The 19,045-nt window shown below is 35.5% G+C and overlaps 1 protein-coding gene across 5 annotated transcripts in view; it reads right to left on the reverse strand.

Annotated features, from left to right (window-relative positions):
- IFT74 (intraflagellar transport 74) overlaps nt 1-19,045 on the reverse strand; it is a 78,786-nt gene that overhangs the window by 15,021 nt on the left and 44,720 nt on the right. For 4 of the 5 annotated variants that reach the window (XM_059926369.1, XM_059926365.1, XM_059926366.1 and 1 more), the window contains exons 14-16: nt 2,611-2,664; nt 1,182-1,279; nt 236-362 (exon numbers count right to left, since the gene is read on the reverse strand). In XM_059926369.1, coding sequence (XP_059782352.1) covers nt 236-362; nt 1,182-1,279; nt 2,611-2,664 — 279 coding nt within the window. The remainder of the gene's footprint in view (nt 1-235; nt 363-1,181; nt 1,280-2,610; nt 2,665-19,045) is intronic. The other variant, XM_059926370.1, reaches the window with a different exon arrangement.

The following is a 19,045-nucleotide window of genomic DNA, read 5'->3' on the forward strand; positions in this document are numbered from 1 at the left end:
GGCATAAAGCAAATACTCAATAAATGTTAAATGAGTGAGAATATGCCAGTGAATTACTATTAAGTTGATATGAAAAGTCACACAAAATTCTGAGCCTATGAATGACTGCAGCAATAGGCAATCATAAATTATATCCTCAGTCTTTCAAAAAAAATCAAAGAGAATAACATTAGATTTTAAAAGTTCCAGTTTGTTACAGAAAAAAAGGATATTAAAATCTAGATTGTTTCCTCACCTGAAGTCAGATTCCTAGCCGTACTTTGTGATTTCTGCATTTCAGAGGATTTAAAATTGAGATCATCCTGCATCATCTTCAGCTCTTGATTGGTGATAGAGGATATCTGTTTCATACGATTTATATTCTGTATTTGCAGAGACATAAAAGTGGAAAAAATTCCACTGATTTAACTTTCCAATAAAACTCTTGAAAATGCTGCCAAAGGACTGGATGTTTTGAAAGGGTATTCTTTTTTGAAATACATCATTCATTATATATATATTTTATAAAAGAATACAGTGAGATTCAAAGTCAGGTTTTCTCAATAAGGAGAGGTTAAATTAAAATTCAGAATTGTTTCTTTTACATTTGCTTTATTTTACTGCAGAAAAAATTCAACTATTCTATTTTAGGAACTGACTGGATTTTTAAAACACTTAGAATATTGAAAAGAGACCATGCATTTTTCCTCCTATGGTACCACACAATAGTAGCTGCTCAATAAACATTTTTTTAAAAAATTAATTAATTAATTAATTTATTTATTTATTTTTGGTTGTGTCGGGTCTTCATTTCTGTGCGAGGGCTTTCTCTAGTTGCAGCGAGCAGGGGCCACTCTTCATCGCGGTGCGCGGGCCTCTCACTATCACGGCCTCTTTTGTTGCGGAGCACAGGCTCCAGATGCGCAGGTTCAGTAGCTGTGGCTCACGGACCTAGTTGCTCCGTGGCATGTGGCATCTTCCCAGACCAGGGCTCGAACCTGGGTCCCCTGCATTGGCAGGCAGATTCTCAACCACTGCGCCACCAGGGAAGCCCTCAATAAACATTTTTTGAGGAAGCAAGATACTCATTAGGTATCCTGTACTCTTACATAATAGTGAACCACTGCAGTTTTTGAGTTGTATTTAGAAATGTAATCACAGTAAAAATAATGAAGACACTAAGACAGGCACATGGTACTTACTCGACTACAGTGCTCCAAGAGTGCAACAATGTTGGCTTCTATCTGTGCCTTCCTTTCCAGTTCCTGGTTCTTAGTTTCCTCAAAAGTCTCAATAAAGGCTGCCAATTGAAAAATATGATGAGATGCTACTGCTGATATAGCTAAATACTACATAAGCTCTGATTTGTAGGTCTGAAAAGTACTTTTTAGAAATTCAAGGCAAATTTTAAACTATCACTGTTTAATTTTTTATTAACCCAAGGGTAATTAAATTACTCAATAAGAACATTTCTACATACTTTCAGACTTTTAAAGTTTGTTATGACCTTAATACAAATAAACTAAAAATTTATAAATTCAGGCCCAGAAGTAACAGTTGATAAAATGGAGATGAGAATAAATCCTATGTTTTTACGCTAGGATCTCATTGATACATCTACAATTAACATCTAGAAATAGCCACTAAGTTTACTTTGGAAAATATTACTAACTACATTTTTAACCTGAAAATTGAGTATTTTATAATGCCAAATTAGTCTCAACTAAGTAAGTTTAGTAATTTATTGTTACAAATAAATATTCTAAGAAATCCTCCTTTTTCTTCTCTAACATAGAATAAGTACATAATTTGCTCTTATTTACATTCTTAAAATATTTCTATGGATCTTCCAAAAATTAACTTAAAATAATTTTACTATTAGCATGAAACAACAAATTAATTTTGAGATAATTTTTGGTACTTGCTGAGATTTTAAAGAAATCTTGGGACATCGTTAAGCCAGAGTTGGTAATTACTGCTTTATAACATGTTTCTATGAAGGTAACAATTGACCTCAGACCTATAAAAATGTCAGATTTTAGAAAAATTTAATTTAAAAAGGAAACCAGTAATCGTTAATATAGTCAATTTTGATAAACTTATGAATGTACAACATAAGTTTAAGTGAAGATCTATTTACAAAGTCAAATTCAGATTTTTTAAAAAAGTGAATGAGAAGCTACAATAGAAGGCTACTAAAGCTTCAGTTAGTGATAGAACCAAGAAACAAAATCAGAGGTGAGGGCTAATAAATAATGAGATAAGTACTATGAAAAGCTTAAAAAAAGGTGAAAGATATTAAAGGTGAAGCATGTAAAAGAGAACATTCAACAATCAATGAGTGGTCTATAGACTCTCTATACAGACTATAAATGTGCGTATTAGCTTTAGAATCTATCCCTAACATACAGTCATACACATACATACACATGTACAAAATCTTTCTAGAATTCTCTACCCATCTAAACTATGCTAGATATTTAGTAATACTTCAAGGCAAATGCTTTGAATGTCCACACTTCTGCACTTCTATTATTAGTCATTATATCTTCTCAAAATGAGATCTCTGATTCAGTATAAATGAACAACTGTCTGAGAATATATTTTCACATCTATAAGATTATCACTTACTATCCATATTTTCCTCCCTTTTTTTTAGCTCCTTGTACTTCTGATTCATTTCACCTATAAGAGATAAAAAATTTAACATTAGTTTCAAGAACTCAAGATATAGTACTCTAAATTAGAAATATCTCTTAGGTTCTCTATATGCCATTAGTCATTAAATATTCAGTATTTTCAATTAGGTGAAATTCATTTACATTGACTTACAGGGTCTTTCAAAACAGCTATATATATATATATATATATGTATGTTTGACTATTTGGAAAGAACAATCCCCTGACTGGAAAGGACTGAAAGACTCTCCAATGGTTCTCTATTTCACTTCCAACTTGGAGCTATTCAACCTACGCATGAACACACTGGTGACGGGAAACATAAGCTCCCATGAAATTTCATTTTTCTCTGAATAGCTCATAACAGCAAACAAGATAGCAGGGTTACTTCCCTCACAGAGCTTAAAGTCTAGAGATTTAACAATTAAAATGTACTAAGTGCTATCACATGAAAGTAAAGGGTGCTATAGCAGCACACAGCAAGGACAATTAATCTAGTTCAGGGATTCAGGAAATTTTCCTCTAAAGAAGTAATATTTAAGCTGCATTATAAAGAATGGATGAATAGGAGTTACTTGGTCAAAATATAGAAGGAGTTGAAAGTCAAAGCATTATAAGTACAGAAATATGAAAGTGAGGATGAATATGGTAGCACAAAAAACCGAAAGAGTTCAGAGGCAGAGAATGTGAAGTGAAAAAGTGGCACAAAGATGAGGCAGGTTATGAGAGACCTTACAAGACACATGTTATAAAAGTTTGGATTCTCTCCTAAGGGCAAAGATTACTGAAGGATTTTAAGCAGAGGAATAAAATTATCAACTTGCATTTCTGATCTGGAGAATAAAAGAGAAGTAAGAGTGGAGGCAATAAGACCAGTTAGGAGGTTGTCAAAGTAATCCAAATGAAAGATGAAGACTGCCTGGTGGCAATTAGGATGTAAGGGAGAGGATTTTCATTTGAGACGTTTAAGAGCCAGAGTGAGGTGAGGATTTTGGTGTGGGTCAGAGAGGGAGAAGTCAAGTATGACTCCCAGGTTTCTGGCTTGGGCAATCGAGGACATTGTGGTACTGAAAAATAAATAAATAAAAAGCAAATTGAGGAAGAAACTGCTTGCAGCAGTTTTAGACATGTTGCATTTAATATATGTGAAAGACATGATTAAAAGGGCAAAAATCCATGGCCCGTACAGATGGATGAAATCGGACACTTTAGCTGCATAAAGGGACCATTAGTAGAGGTGGATCATGATTATTTTAGAAAAACAGGATTTTCAGTGTAACAGAAATTGAGATTTGGAGGCCCAGGGCTATCTTCCTGAACTAGTGAGATGGCTGCAGTCCTGTGCTCCCCGGGCCCCAGGTAGAGAAAGCAGAATAAATTTGTGCTTGCTCCAATCTGTACAGTTGCTTCATTAAAGTCAGTTAGAGCTTAGCATTCTGGAGAAACGAAGGAAGCTTACTAAGACAATGCCCAGCAAAGATGGAGAGAATAAGAGATTCCTAAGGGTGTTCCTGGTAAGAAGCTGGCATTTAGAAGGACTTTAGGAAGAAGAGTTCTAAGAAAATGCGGGAGCCAATAGTTAAGAGTCCAGAGGCTAAAACCCATTGGTCAGCCTGTGTTCTATATATCCTCCTATAAGCTCTACGGTTTTGCCAAGTACCGGCTAGAGCAGCAATAACATTAGGGAGTGTAGGCAGATAGTCAGAATAGAGCCCCTAATTACATGGAGGCTATGGACTTCCAATCGTATACTTGCTTGGGTGGGAAGTGAGTTACGAGTACACAAAGGTGATGGCAAAGTCAGAGACCCAGGTCAGCAGATAGCTTTTCTGCTTTCTGGTCTGAAAACATTTTTCCCAAATTCACTGAGGACAATCCTTATACAGAGAAAACCTTGTCAAGGCCCCCACCACCAGTACTCGTAGTAAAAAGCTGAAAGCTACTGTATAAGGATAGTAAATACCCAGAGGTCATGAATTCCCAGCCAGTGAACACTCAGAATGAATGGGAAACATTTGGTTCACTCTAAGACTTTGGATGCATTAACAACTTTACTGATCAGTTCAGATGATCAACAATGGTCTCAGAGCATACTGACGCAGCATGATTAGTTGTAAGGGGAAGGGGAGAGATGTTTTTGTTTTACTAATAACAAAGTTTGTATATGATTAAGTTTTTTTGAAAAGTACACTATAGACAGATTAAGATTAGCCCTATAATGATGTTACCATTCAGTAATTTATGGCAATAGTTTTTGGGTGGGAAACAAAGAGAAAGAATATGAGCTTGCAGCATACATGATCTGGAATATCCTCATAGGAGGCTGATATGCTCGTAAATATTATATAACATATGTGAAGTAGCAGAAAAGCTAGTATCTGCTGAATCTGCCATGGCCTAGGTTTCTAAAAAAGTCCTAGTTCCTTGTGTGGCTGTCTGAGAAGTTGTCCTCCTGGGAGACTGGTCAGGCATTAAGGGATTAAGAAGAAGGCCTGCATCTTAGGCTTTATAGGCATTTAACTACCATCTTATCTTTCTTCTTCTAAACTTAAGAGAATTTCCTACACATGCTGTTTCCAGCTCCTCATCTTGCTATTAGACCTTACGACACTGCAATGAGGCTTCTCCTCCTGACATTCCAATGAAATTGTTCACAGTAAGATTATATGACTCCTTAATTATTAAATCCAAGGGGCAGTTTCAAGTTATCTTACTCTGTAATATTTGACACTATTGATACATCCTTTCTTCTTCCAATTTTTTTTCCGCTTATGTTTTTTGTTGCTTGGGGGTTGGGCTTTTCTGGTTTTTCTTACTCTCAGATCATTCCTTCTTTGTCTTCTCTTCATAACTTTCCCTTTCTTCATTTAAATTCTGGATTCTGCTCTTCGTTGACTTCTAATGCTACATTATATCCAAGGAAATCCCTCTCATTCTTGTGGTTTAAAAACTCTTAAATTTGACCTTTTTCCTAATTTTCAGATTGTTTTATCCAATTGTTTACTACATATATTCATGTGGGCACGTTTCATGACATCCTAATACACAGCATATCCATAATTAAATGCATCAGTCTTCCCCCTCAAAGTCTGTACCCCTCTGTATTGCCTATTATGTTTGAAAGCCCTTCACCATACATTTATCATCCAAGTCAGAAACCTGGGAGATTCCTCCCTCCTTCTCCTCTCAAATCCATGCTCCAAGTTGCCATCAGATTGAGCTGGAAGACATATCTGGTCAATGTCTCCCAGCTATACAGCTGGCCAGCTGGATTAGTTAGGACAGAGCTCCCATATATCTTAGCAAATTCCGAAGCTTCATAAAACCTCCTCCCATATCACTGTTGCTAAAAAGAGAAGAGATCAGGGCCCTAGTGAACTCCTCTATTTTGTGATTTCTCAGTTAGTGGATTAATATCTGAGCTTCTCAAGAGAGGCAATGTACAGATGTGGGCAGTCCTAAAGTAGGGTAAAAAATAGGGCTTGTTACCAAATCTATCCTTAGATTTAATATTATAGGAGAGGACAAGATCATAGCCCGGGGAAGCTAATCAGCTATCACACTGGAGGTGCAAAGCAGGCCAGAAAAAGGGTCTAATCATTGTAGAAAGATCAACAATGAAGAGACCAAAGGAGAAGGAAAAGGACATGTTCATAAAATGAGGGTTATTTTAGAGCTATCCTCAAACTCTGAGTATTTGCTGTGATCATAGTTCTACATAATTTATTTCTTCCAAATTTAGTGAGTACCTATTATGTGCCAGATACTATAATAGGTGTTGGGGATATCAAAATGAACAAGACAGTTGCCACTCTATCCTAGAAGGGTGTACAATCTGTTAGGTGAACAAAAGCAAAAAGTTACAATGCAACATAAGTACTGTAACTAAGCTATATATGAAGTACTACGATAACTAGATGGGTGAAAAGAGTTCAGGAGGCTTTTACATAGAAAGTATCATATCAGCAAGGCACTTTAACAGGTAACGGAGGAATTACAGAGATGAATAAGATATTTTCCTTCAAGAAATTTATGCTCTAGTAAGACAAGAACCCAAAAATTTCCACTATAAATTCAGGCCTCTTTCCCCTTATAAGGGGGAAAGAAGAAATGAGTACGGACTGTTACAAAAGACTTGGGCTATTGCAGAAAGGACACTATTGCTTTTTGATACTCTCAGCTATAGCCAGCCAGTGGAGTAAGGGAACTAGGTTCTTCTTCCAGCACTAAAGGGCTGAGTACCACCATAACCACCTTTCTCCTCACTTGTCAGTAAGGTCATCTGACTCTTTTACCTCTCTATCATAAAATGTTCTCTTGAATCAAGGCTTACAGAGCAATCTTGGCTTTTATACTCTGAGAAGGAGTTCTGACCCTGGAGAAGGGTCTGATCACCATTTTCCAGAACAGGTAGCTACCTCAATCTTCTCTCATGATCAGTGTACAACAAGGAACATGCTAGTGACTCCCCTGGCTGCAAGGCCCCCAAGTCAGCAGACCTACTGATTTTAGAGGTGAAAAAGTAGCAGATAGCAAATAAAATTAGAGAGGAGGGGCAAAAATAAACACCGAGGTACTTTTGCTGGAAGGTAGGATTCTTTCCTTTCTAGCACTTGGGGTCCTTCTGAGGCAAGCTAAATATCCCGGTACCTTCGAGCGTTCAGTACCTTCAAGTGTTCCTTATGTGGCATAGTTTCAGTCTTGTTATCATTCTGTTCATTCTACTCTTACTCCAGTTCTTCTTCATTCCTTTTAAAGTATGATGCCAAGAAACAGGATTCCAAGCAGACTATCACTTCTCATAGTCCACATATTCATCTTTTGTTAATGCAATCTAGGATTCCAGCTGTTCTGGAGGCTCTATCACATGAATTCACACTGAGCAGTTATCTAAACCCCCTCTAACATTTTCACATATTTTAGTAAGCTACAGCACTTTCTCCTCCCCCACTCCTGCTTCAATTTTAATTAGTTTTGGAGTCCTATTAAACTTCATCTTTTTACATTCAGTCTCTCTCTCACCTACTTTTCGCACATCACTATAGCAGTAAGTGATAAACTAATATATCAAATAATGCTAAACTGGTACGCTAAAATGAGTACATCTAAGTTTAATGTTTTAAACTAACTTTTAGCTTCAAGCTTCACCCAATTTATCAATTATACATTCAACAAAATGTTTTAAATTTTGGCAGGAAAGTTTCTTTACAGCTATGCAGACAAGGTCTGATTATTCTATCTACTAGAGACATTTAAAATATATACAATAAAAATTCTCTAAATATGTAAAAGTTAAATTATTGCCTAAAGCCTCACCATTTCTAAAGAAAATAAAAAGGACTATGAAGAAGTTTGTTTCAACAGAGTAATGTCCATAAAATCAGATGGTATAATGAGTAATACTTGGCATGTATACTAAACACAATGTAAGTTCTTAATTATTTCCTAAAGCAGTGGTTATCAAACTTTAGCATGCGTTGGAATCATCAGGAGGGTTTGTTGAAACACAATCTGCTAAGCCCTATTCCCAAGGTTTCATGTTTAGTAGGTCTGGGGTAGAGTCCAAGAAGTTTTATTTCTAACAAGTTTCAGATGGTGCTGAAGTGCCTGGTCTGAAGATAATACCACCATACTAATGAATAGTTTAACCAATCCCCAAATTGAACAATAAGCAATGATTCATTCTTCTTCATTGTATGTATATTGAGAAACTACAAAACAGCAATGTAAAGATGCCATTTGAAACTCAGATACCAGATGATAAACTGAATATATTATCTTGTACATCCTGGGGAAAATACTTTCCAAATATGTTTTGGGAAAATCTCCAGGAAAGTTATTGAAGTTTCAGTTTATAAATTAATAGCATTACATATGGTCACCTTATCTTTGATAAAGGAGGCAAGAATATACAATGGAGAAAAGAAAGCCTCTTCAATAAGTGGTGCTGGGAAAACTGGACAGCTACATGTAAAAGAATGAAATTAGAACACTCCCTAACACCATACACAAAAATAAACTCAAAATGAATTAAGTACCTAAATGTAAGGCCAGACACCATCAAACTCTTAGAGGAAAACATAGGCAGAACACTCTATGATATAAATCACAGCAAGATCCTTTTTGACTCACCTCCTAGAGAAATGGAAATAAAAACAAAAATAAACAAATGGGACCGAATGAAACTTAAAAGCTTTTGCACAGCAAAGGAAACCATAAAGACGAAAAGACAACCCTCAGAATGGGAGAAAATATTTGCAAATGAAGCAAGGGACAAAGGATTAATCTCCAAAACTTACAAGCAGCTCAGGCAGCTCAATATCAAAACAACAAAAAACCCAATCCAGAAATGGGCAGAAGACCTAAATAGACATTTCTCCAAAGAAGATATACAGATTGCCAACAAACACATGAAAGATTGCTCAACATCATTCATCATTAGAGAAATGCAAATCAAAACTACAATGAGATATCATCTCACACTGGTCAGAATGGCCATCATCAAAAAATCTACAAACAATAAATGCTGGAGAGGGTGTGGAGAAAAGGGAACCCTCTTGCACTGTTGGTGGGAATGTAAATTGATACAGCCACTATGGAGAACAGTATGGAGGTTCCTTAAAAAACTAAAAATAGAACTACCATACGACCCAGCAATCCCACTACTGGACATATACCCTGAGAAAACCATAATTCAAAAAGAGTCATGTACCAAAATGTTCATTGCAGCTCTATTTACAATAGCCAGGACATGGAAGCAACCTAAGTGTCCGTCGACAGATGAATGGATAAAGAAGATGTGGCACATATATACAATGGAATATTACTCAGCCATAAAAAGCAACGAACCTGAGTTATTTGTAGTGAGGTGGATGGACCTAGAGACTGTCATACAGAGTGGAGTAAGTCAGAAAGAGAAAAACAAATACCGTATGCTAACACATAGATATGGAATAAAAAAAAAAAATGGTCATGAAGAACCTAGGGGCAAGACGGGAATAAAGACGCAGACCTACTAGAGAATGGACTTGAGGACACAGGGAGGGGGAAGGGTAAGCTGGGACAAAGTGAGAGAGTGGTAGTGTATTTATGGACATATATACCCTACCCAATGTAAAATAGATAGCTAGTGGGAAGCAGTTGCATAGCACAGGGAGGTCAGCTCGGTGCTTTGTGACCAGCTAGAAGGGTGGGATACGGAGGGTGGGAGGGAGGGAGACACAAGAGGGAAGAGATATGGGGATAAATGTATATGTATAACTGATTCACTTTGTTATAAAGCAGAAACTAACACACCATTGTAAAGCAATTATACTCCAATAAAAATGTTAAAAAAAAAAAAAGGAGATTTCTAATCAGAAACAATGTAAGTGAGAAGACAGTGGAACAACATCTTTAAAGTACTGAAAGATAAAATCTGTCAACCTTGACTATACCCAGCAAAAATATCCTTTGAAAATGAAGGCAAATAGGCATTTTCAGACCTACAAAAGCTGAAAGCATTCATCACCAGAAGACCATAACTACAAGAAATGTTTAACGTCCTTCAAGCAGAAAGAGAAAGATCCCAGATGGAAATCTGGATCTACACTAAGGACTGAAGAACAGCAGAAATGGTAACTACATGGGTAAATAGTAAGATTTTGCTCCTTATTAGTAATCTTTTAAAAATATAATTGACTGTCAAAAATAATAGCTATGTAGTTATTACCTTATAAAATATGTAAAAGGAAAATGTGTGATGACAATACCACAAAGATCAGGAAGGGAGAAGTAGAAGTATGCCATTGTCAAGGTTCTTATACTATACATAATGAGGTATAATATAACATGAAGGTAGACTGTGATACGTTAAAGATATACGCAATATCCTAAAGCAACCACTAAAATAACAAAACAAAGAATTATAACTGAAAGACCAATAAAGAAGATAAAATAGAATCATTAAAAATAATTAATCCAAGTCAGGCAAAGAAGAATGAATAAATAAATTGTGGTTTATCTTCACAGTGGAATACTACTCAGCAATGAACAGGAGCAAACTGGTGACACATGCAATTATATGGATAAATCTTAAAATAATTATGCTGAGTGAAGGACCAGAGAAAAATGTGTACATAGTTATGATTCTGTTTATATAAAATTCTAGAAAATGTAAATTAATCAACAGTGACAGAAACCAGATCATCGGTTACTTGGGGAGGCAGGTAGGAGTGGGAGGGAGAGGCTGCAAAAGCATATTAGGAGATTTTGGGGACCGTTGGGTATGTTTACTCTCTTGATTGTGGTGATGGTTTCACAGGTGGATGCATATGTCAAAACTTATCAAATTATGTACTTTAAATATGTGCACTTTATTGTATGTCAATTAAACCTTTGTAAAGCTGTTTAAAAAAAACTAAAAATAAATAAATAAATAAATAGCATTAATAATAACAGCCAATCACTAACATTTATGTGCAATTTTTAAATTGCATGCTATTCTGAGTCATACACACACACACACATGCTCCATTCATCTAGTCCTCACAGTAACCCTAAAAGGAAGGTAGGTACTGTTATTATCCCCACGTTAAAGATGAGGAAACTAAGGTACAGAAAGGTCAAGTAGCACGTCTGAGATCAGCCAGTAAAACAGCACAGCCCAGATTTGAATCCTGGCATTCGGGTTGCAGAACCCGTGCTCTAAAACAAAACTATTCTGTCTTTATAAATTCTATTTTACCTGACATAATCAGAGAATAAAAGCTTCTAAGCTGGGCCTTGGAACTATGAGTAGGAAGAAGTATCCTACAGACAAACCAAAGAAAAGGGTTGTATTTTATGTTTTTACTACTCTTGAAAGCAGCATATAAATTATAGAGTAAATTGCAATGAATGCATTTGAAGTTTAGGACAGTAATCCAATGATCCTGTAGCATTTTATGCATACTTCTATTATGATACATATTTATCACACTGTAGCTGTTAGATATTTAGATGTCTGTGATATGCTGTATTAATAACCACATGATATTCTGTGGTTTTATCAATGCCATTTTATCAAAGATTTTATCAATCTTTGGGAAGATACTGTACTCTAAAATTGAAGGAATAATTTGTAGTGAGCAATAATGCCCAAAAATCCTTCTTGGTGAGAAATGTGACTGTACTTTGTTAACTGTGTTCCTTAAGCCTTGTCTGAGCATGCAGATATCCAGAAAATTAGCTCCACCTCGTGGATCATGGTAGTACTACAAATTCAGGCCTTTGAGAACAGTGAACCGTCAGAGAAGTAACTAGCACTGGTGAGGAAGCACTTTCACATACTGCTGCTGGATGTATAAACTGGTACAACCATTTCTGGAAAGAAATTTTCAGAAATAATCATAATTGTATACATAAGTAACTTTCTATTCAAAATTTTACTTCTAGAAATTTAGCCTATAGAAATATACAAATTAACAAACATGTATGTATCAAGGTTATTTACTGCAGCATTGTTCTTGGTAGTGAAAAACTGAAACAACCTAATGTCAATGTGGATACAGCTAATACTATTTAACAAGAATATCAACATGACTATAGCTAATAGTTTTTGTAAGTACTTAAATATATGCCAGGGACCATTCTTAGTCTGGCTTTAAAGCCCTGACATTGGCTACTATGCTATACTTCTTAGAATGAAGTATATACATCCTCATATGGAAGAATGTTCATTATATACAGTTAAAAGAGAAGACTCAGCTCAGAAGAACTGTATCACTCAATTAAATATATATACATTAAATATATATATATATATGCCATGTATAGAAAAAAGTCTAAAAGGCTATACATATCAAACTGTAAACAATGATTACCTCTGAAGAATGGGATGAGTATGAGGAGAAAGGAGATGATTTTTACTTTATACACTTTTGTATTGCTTGAATTTTCCACATTAAGCACACACCAGATTTGTATATAAAAAGTACACAATTAAAAAAATAAGTTAATTGGAGTCTTTAAAATAACTTTAACTACTTTAAGGAAAATTTTTAAAAAGTAGGAAGGGGTAACCTCTTAGATGCTGACTGATAATTTGCACAGTTAATGACAATACACGAGAATGGTCATTTGAGGCAACACACACACACACCCACACCCACCCATAAAATGAAGTATATTCAAGGTGATTAAAACTCTTCAGAAATTCTGGGTATCTTAACAATATAAACCAAAATTCCCTTAAGAATGTTTTATCCATGGCTTAAACACAGTCACTTTTCTAACAGAGCATCCCTGGCTCTTCCTTGAAAGATAACAAAAATTTACAAGTTTGAATTTTTCCAGGGCTTACAACCTAACTTGGGGTGAAAAACAATATGGTATTTAATATTGTCAAGTGGAAAAATTCTCAATTTATAGCTTCCTAACTGGTGGCAGCTCTGGCAATACCGGCAGGGCACCTGGTCTGTGTACAGAAAATCTAATAGTGTGTTGGGTTTTGGGTCAGTCTGACTGAAAGGGGTTATGTTGCATTTTTGACTGTCCAAAGCTTCCAAGCAATTATACTAGTTTTCCATTGAAATTTACCATCAAAGTACAAAAGTCAGTTTGTGAGATCAGAGAAAAGATAGAACAATGACGATAACAGAGCCTGAAGAATATACAGTGGACAAAAGACAGCCTCTTAAATAAGTGGTGCTGGGAAAACTGGACAGCTACATGTAAAAGAATGAAATTAGAACACTCCCTAACACCATACACAAAAATAAACTCAAAATGGATTAAAGACCTAAATGTAAGGCCAGACACCATAAAACTCTTAGAGGAAAACATAGGCAGAACACTCTATGACATAAATCACAGCAAGATCCTTTTTGACCCACCTCCTAGAGAAATGGAAATAAAAACAAAAATAAACAAATGGGACCGAATGAAACTTAAAAGCTTTTGCACAGCAAAGGAAACCATAAAGACGAAAAGACAACCCTCAGAATGGGAGAAAATATTTGCAAATGAAGCAAGGGACAAAGGATTAATCTCCAAAACTTACAAGCAGCTCAGGCAGCTCAATATCAAAACAACAAAAAACCCAATCCAGAAATGGGCAGAAGACCTAAATAGACATTTCTCCAAAGAAGATATACAGATTGCCAACAAACACATGAAAGATTGCTCAACATCATTCATCATTAGAGAAATGCAAATCAAAACTACAATGAGATATCATCTCACACTGGTCAGAATGGCCATCATCAAAAAATCTACAAACAATAAATGCTGGAGAGGGTGTGGAGAAAAGGGAACCCTCTTGCACTGTTGGTGGGAATGTAAATTGATACAGCCACTATGGAGAACAGTATGGAGGTTCCTTAAAAAACTAAAAATAGAACTACCATACGACCCAGCAATCCCACTACTGGACATATACCCTGAGAAAACCATAATTCAAAAAGAGTCATGTACCAAAATGTTCATTGCAGCTCTATTTACAATAGCCAGGACATGGAAGCAACCTAAGTGTCCGTCGACAGATGAATGGATAAAGAAGATGTGGCACATATATACAATGGAATATTACTCAGCCATAAACAGAAATGAACCTGAGTTATTTGTAGTGAGGTGGATGGACCTAGAGACTGTCATACAGAGTGAAGTAAGTCAGAAAGAGAAAAACAAATACCGTATGCTAATAACACATATATGTGGAATCTAAAAAAAAAAAGAAAATGGTCAGAATAACCTAGGGGCAAGATGGGAATAAAGATGCAGACCTACAAGAGAATGGACTTGAGGATATGGGGAGGGGGAAGGGTAAGCTGGGACAAAGTGAGAGAGTGGCATGGACATATATACACTACCAAACGTAAAATAGATAGCTAGTGAGAAGCAGCCGCATAGCACAGGGAGATCAGCTCGGTGTTTTGTGACCACCTAGAGGGGTGGGATAGGGAGGGTGGGAGGGAGGGAGACGCAAGAGGGAAGAGATATGGGGACACATGTATATGTATAACTGATTCACTTTGTTATAAAGCAGAAACTGACACACCATTGTAAAGCAATTATACTCTAATAAAGATGTTTAAAAAAAAAAAAAGAAATTCTGGGTAAGTTTATAACTGGTAATTTTTTGACAAAGATGGTAGGTTGAACATGCACATCTAACCCTAACCTGCCCTACCCCCCAAACTCCACTAAAATTATAGTAAAAAGAATTTTTAAAGGTCAAACTCCCAGCAATGAGGAAAATAGGAGAGGAAACAATAGTAATAAAATTTTGGAAGCTGGAAGCAGATGGACAAATGGTAACTAATTTAGCAGACCTGAGAAAGTCTAAACCTAAGCTGCACTGGGTAAAGCTGAGAATTAACCAAATTTCAAAAGGCTCAGGAGTTCTGCATAGACAATCACTTATTTTGTGTTCCTACACCATGAAAGGTTTTGTCGTGTCTTAAAATAGTAACATTGCTCTTTTTAGAATTTAACGGAATATAGTGAAGAGTACAGTAGAGGCCTGAGTTAAGTGGACCAATAAACACCATTTACTTTGAGGGACCTTCAATATGAAATATACAAAAATTAATTTGTGGTGAGAATAAATTTTCTTAGTCAACAATTACCTTATCAAAAACTAATTACTCAACTATATGTTAGAAGTAAATCTTTAGGTAAAAGAATAATAAAAATAATATCTTATGTTGAATGAGAATATAGGCTACTATTATCTTGTTGCCTTCACCTAGAGCTACAACGCCTTTTCCATTACTTTCCCTTTCTCATACAGAAGGAGCATTTTAAAAAGCAACAATTAAGTAAATATTTAATGGTTGGCACTTCAGCTGAGAAAGGAGAAATCAGGATGGATTCCAGGAGAAATCAGGCTTTTCTGAAAAGTAGCATGGCATCTGCCAATAGTGCTCTGCTTTAATAATGATGCAGATTGTAGCTGAATTCTGACCATATAACAACTTTCAATAGAGCTATTTCTCACTGCTTCTAGTTAGCAAAAATAGTAACAATTCCTTTCCTGCTAAAATATAGGATAGTACACATATTTAAACCTAAATATTTTTAGAACCCATATAACAAAATTACCTGATCCAGCAATAAAGTAAAAACTACTGTAGGGGTGAAGTCTAACAAATACTTAACATAATAGGATTAAATCCCCCAGCAGTTTAAAAAAGTAAAGACATCTTATTATAATGAAAATTCTCTGTTATGAGATTATTTCACCTTTAAAAATTACTTACAAAGACTAAATAAAGATTTGAGAGCAAAGAAGCCCACCTAGAATTGGTCAAAAGTGTAAGTGTATTATGAGGATTTTTTCTGCATTATCCAGATTGTCACAGAAACTGATAATCTAGGAATAATGAAGATTTTTGTAGAATAGCCAAATAACTGTTAATTGATTTTATCTAGTTAACTTTGAGACAATGTAACTTTTAGCAAATTATAACTTTAAGGACTTAAAAAGTGCAAAAATATGATGAACTTGAAGAAGCTGTTGGATTACAGGACCACCATTAATATCTAGCAGAGAACATAACTGTACCTAAACCAGTATCAAAGGATGCCTTTAAATTTAGAATGAATTATACAAACCTTTTAAAAGTTTATTTGAAAACTGAAGGGTTGGAGCAAGTGCTAACAAAGTCAGACATGTACAAACACATTTATGGTTTAAATGTTATGTTAACCAGAACCCCTACAAGGCAAAAGGTGGCCTAGCTGGATTACACACAGGTGCCATAAATGGAAGAAACCAGGTAACATCTAAGAAATTAATAAAATGGGCCAAAAGGAATAAAGCTGGGGGCAGAGATAAGTATGGACCAGAAAGTCAAAATAACTTGATAATCCTCCACATCTTAAGGAGCAGATTATCCACAATCTTGAGTCAAGGGACTGCTGAGAATGCAGATGTAGATAAGAATCCACCTCTTTACTGGAAATCATAAATCGAAGGTAGGAATCCTCTAAAAAGTAATAAAACTGTTGCTAACTAATCAAGCTCTCTCTGTAGATAAGAGTGCATTTGTATATCTTAAGAACTAGAGGGTCCAAAGAAGTGACTAGAGCCCAACTCTCACCTTTAATTCATTCTACAAATCTTTCCCTTCTAAAATACAGGACTGGGAATTCCCTGGCTGTCCAGCTGTTAGGACTCCATGCTCTCACTGCTGAGGGCCTGGGTTCAGTCCCTGGATGGGGAACTAAAATCCCACAAGCTGCACGGTGCAGCCAAAAAAAATAATAATTATTAAAAAAATATATAAATAAAATACAGGACTGTTTAATTCATTCCACAAAGACTTATTGAATGTTTATTTTCCCAGGCAGTGTTGATGAAAGAGGTTACCAAAGTGAACAAGACACAGTCCCTGCCCTGGAGGATGTATAGCCTAAGGGAAAAGACAAACACCTAAGTAGAAAGTGGTAAAGTAAAGTGGTCAATACATTTACGCCGTGTGTTCTGATAACGGAGGGGATCACTCACTTAGCCCAGCCCAGAAATAGGTCAGGGAGAGAAGTTAGGGTTACTATGTTGGATATGAAAGGAAACCTGAGCTAGATCTTAAAAAATGAGAAGTTAGTAAAGTAAGTAACAGGGAAAAGAACATTCAAGAAAAGGGAACAAATAATAGGAGCAAAGGATTGAGCATGAAACAATCCTTTGATGTATGATAAAGAGGGTGAGGTGTGAGGTACCACTGGTAGATTATTATTATTATTATTCTTAGAATGTAAGGATAGAGATGCTGAGGGGTAGGAGAGGAGGCTGACAATGTACAGGCCAGATTATGGAGGGACTAGAATGCCATACAGAGATTCTTAAACTTTATCTTGTAGGTCATGGGGAACCACTGTTAAGTGGAGAATGATACAGAATCACATTTCACATAAGTCACTCTGGCAACACTGTGGTGGATGAATCTGAGAGGGAGCAAGATTGGACATCGGGGGACCAGTTAGTCGACTATTGAAATAGTTCAGGAAAGAAATAATGAGGTCCTGAACTAACAAGTGACCTTCTAATAAAAACCCCTGTGCTGCTGAACCAATAATCCAGGATGATCAAAGTGTAGTAGAAGAACAAAAAACTAATGCATTGATATATATGTGAACATACAATACATAATATTTATATATCACATATATTTTTATATGTACATATATATATGCTTTTTTGCTACTATTACATTACATTATAGATTGTGTCTTTCTACATTAATCAAAAAGGACAGGGAATTCCCTGGTGGTCCAGTGGTTAGGGCTCCTCAATTCCACTGCAGGAGGAACCGATTCGATCCCTGGTTGGGGAACTGAGAGCCCACAAGCTGTGGTGCGGCCAGAAAAAAAGAAAAAAAAAAAAAAGGACAAAGAATTTACGAAAACAAAAAGGAAAAGGGAAGCTACAATTCAAAGCATTCTATTTATCGTAGAACTAGCAATTAATAATAAATTGTTACCCCCAAATGAGTTATTTTACAGGAAAAATAAATAGAATTCTGCTAGAAATTTAAATTTAGAAGGAGGAATATTATTTACACTGTATCCCATAAAGCATCTGAAATCAAGAACATTATCAGATTTCTCAGAATAATTTATTAACAAAGAAAATCTATATACTAGATCTACATAAATTAAAAGCAATAAAATAATTTAATAAAGAAAACAACATGACCTTAGTAACAATTTATTGTGAACCTACCTTTCCATGTGTACCATTTACTATTCGTAAATCTTAGTGAGGTAGGACCACTATATTTATTTTGCAGATGAGAAAATGAAAGCTCAGATAAGTTTACTTACCTAATAACCAGGACTTAAAAAGTTTGTCTGATTTTAGATGTCTTGTTTACATGTAGCCACATGTAAATAAGACTGTAAGCATTTCACAAGAATATTTTTATTTCACAAATAAAGCACTTCATATCAGAAAGCCAAGAGTAGGTTTGGGCAATAGAACTAACACTTTGGGGTCAAAGAGAACTTGGTTTATATCTAGACTTTACCCCTTACTAGCTGTAAGAATTTGAGTTAACTTCTCTGAGTTTCAACAAGCATAAAAGAGGTCAGAAGCCTTCAAAGTGTTCCTGCAAAGATCACAATGTAACCAGTCCAGGTAAGTAATCAATTAATAGTAGCTAATGCTATTATTCATAAATCAATAAAATGTATAAATAAAACTAATACACTGCATTAAAATTGAAATAAAAAATTAATTTAGGAAAAGAACACCCTTTTCCCCTGCTATGAATGTTTCTTTAGCCATAATAGGCATATTATTTACAATAGAATATCTAACTCATAAGAATATATAGTCATCTCTTGATAATTCAATAGCATGTTAACTGGTTTGCAGTTAATCTGTGATTAAAGTGCCATAGTAACCCAGCTTTTCCTCCCTTGT

This window comes from Balaenoptera ricei, chromosome 6 (genome assembly GCF_028023285.1).
Source record: "Balaenoptera ricei isolate mBalRic1 chromosome 6, mBalRic1.hap2, whole genome shotgun sequence".
NCBI classification, from domain to species: domain Eukaryota; kingdom Metazoa; phylum Chordata; class Mammalia; order Artiodactyla; family Balaenopteridae; genus Balaenoptera; species Balaenoptera ricei.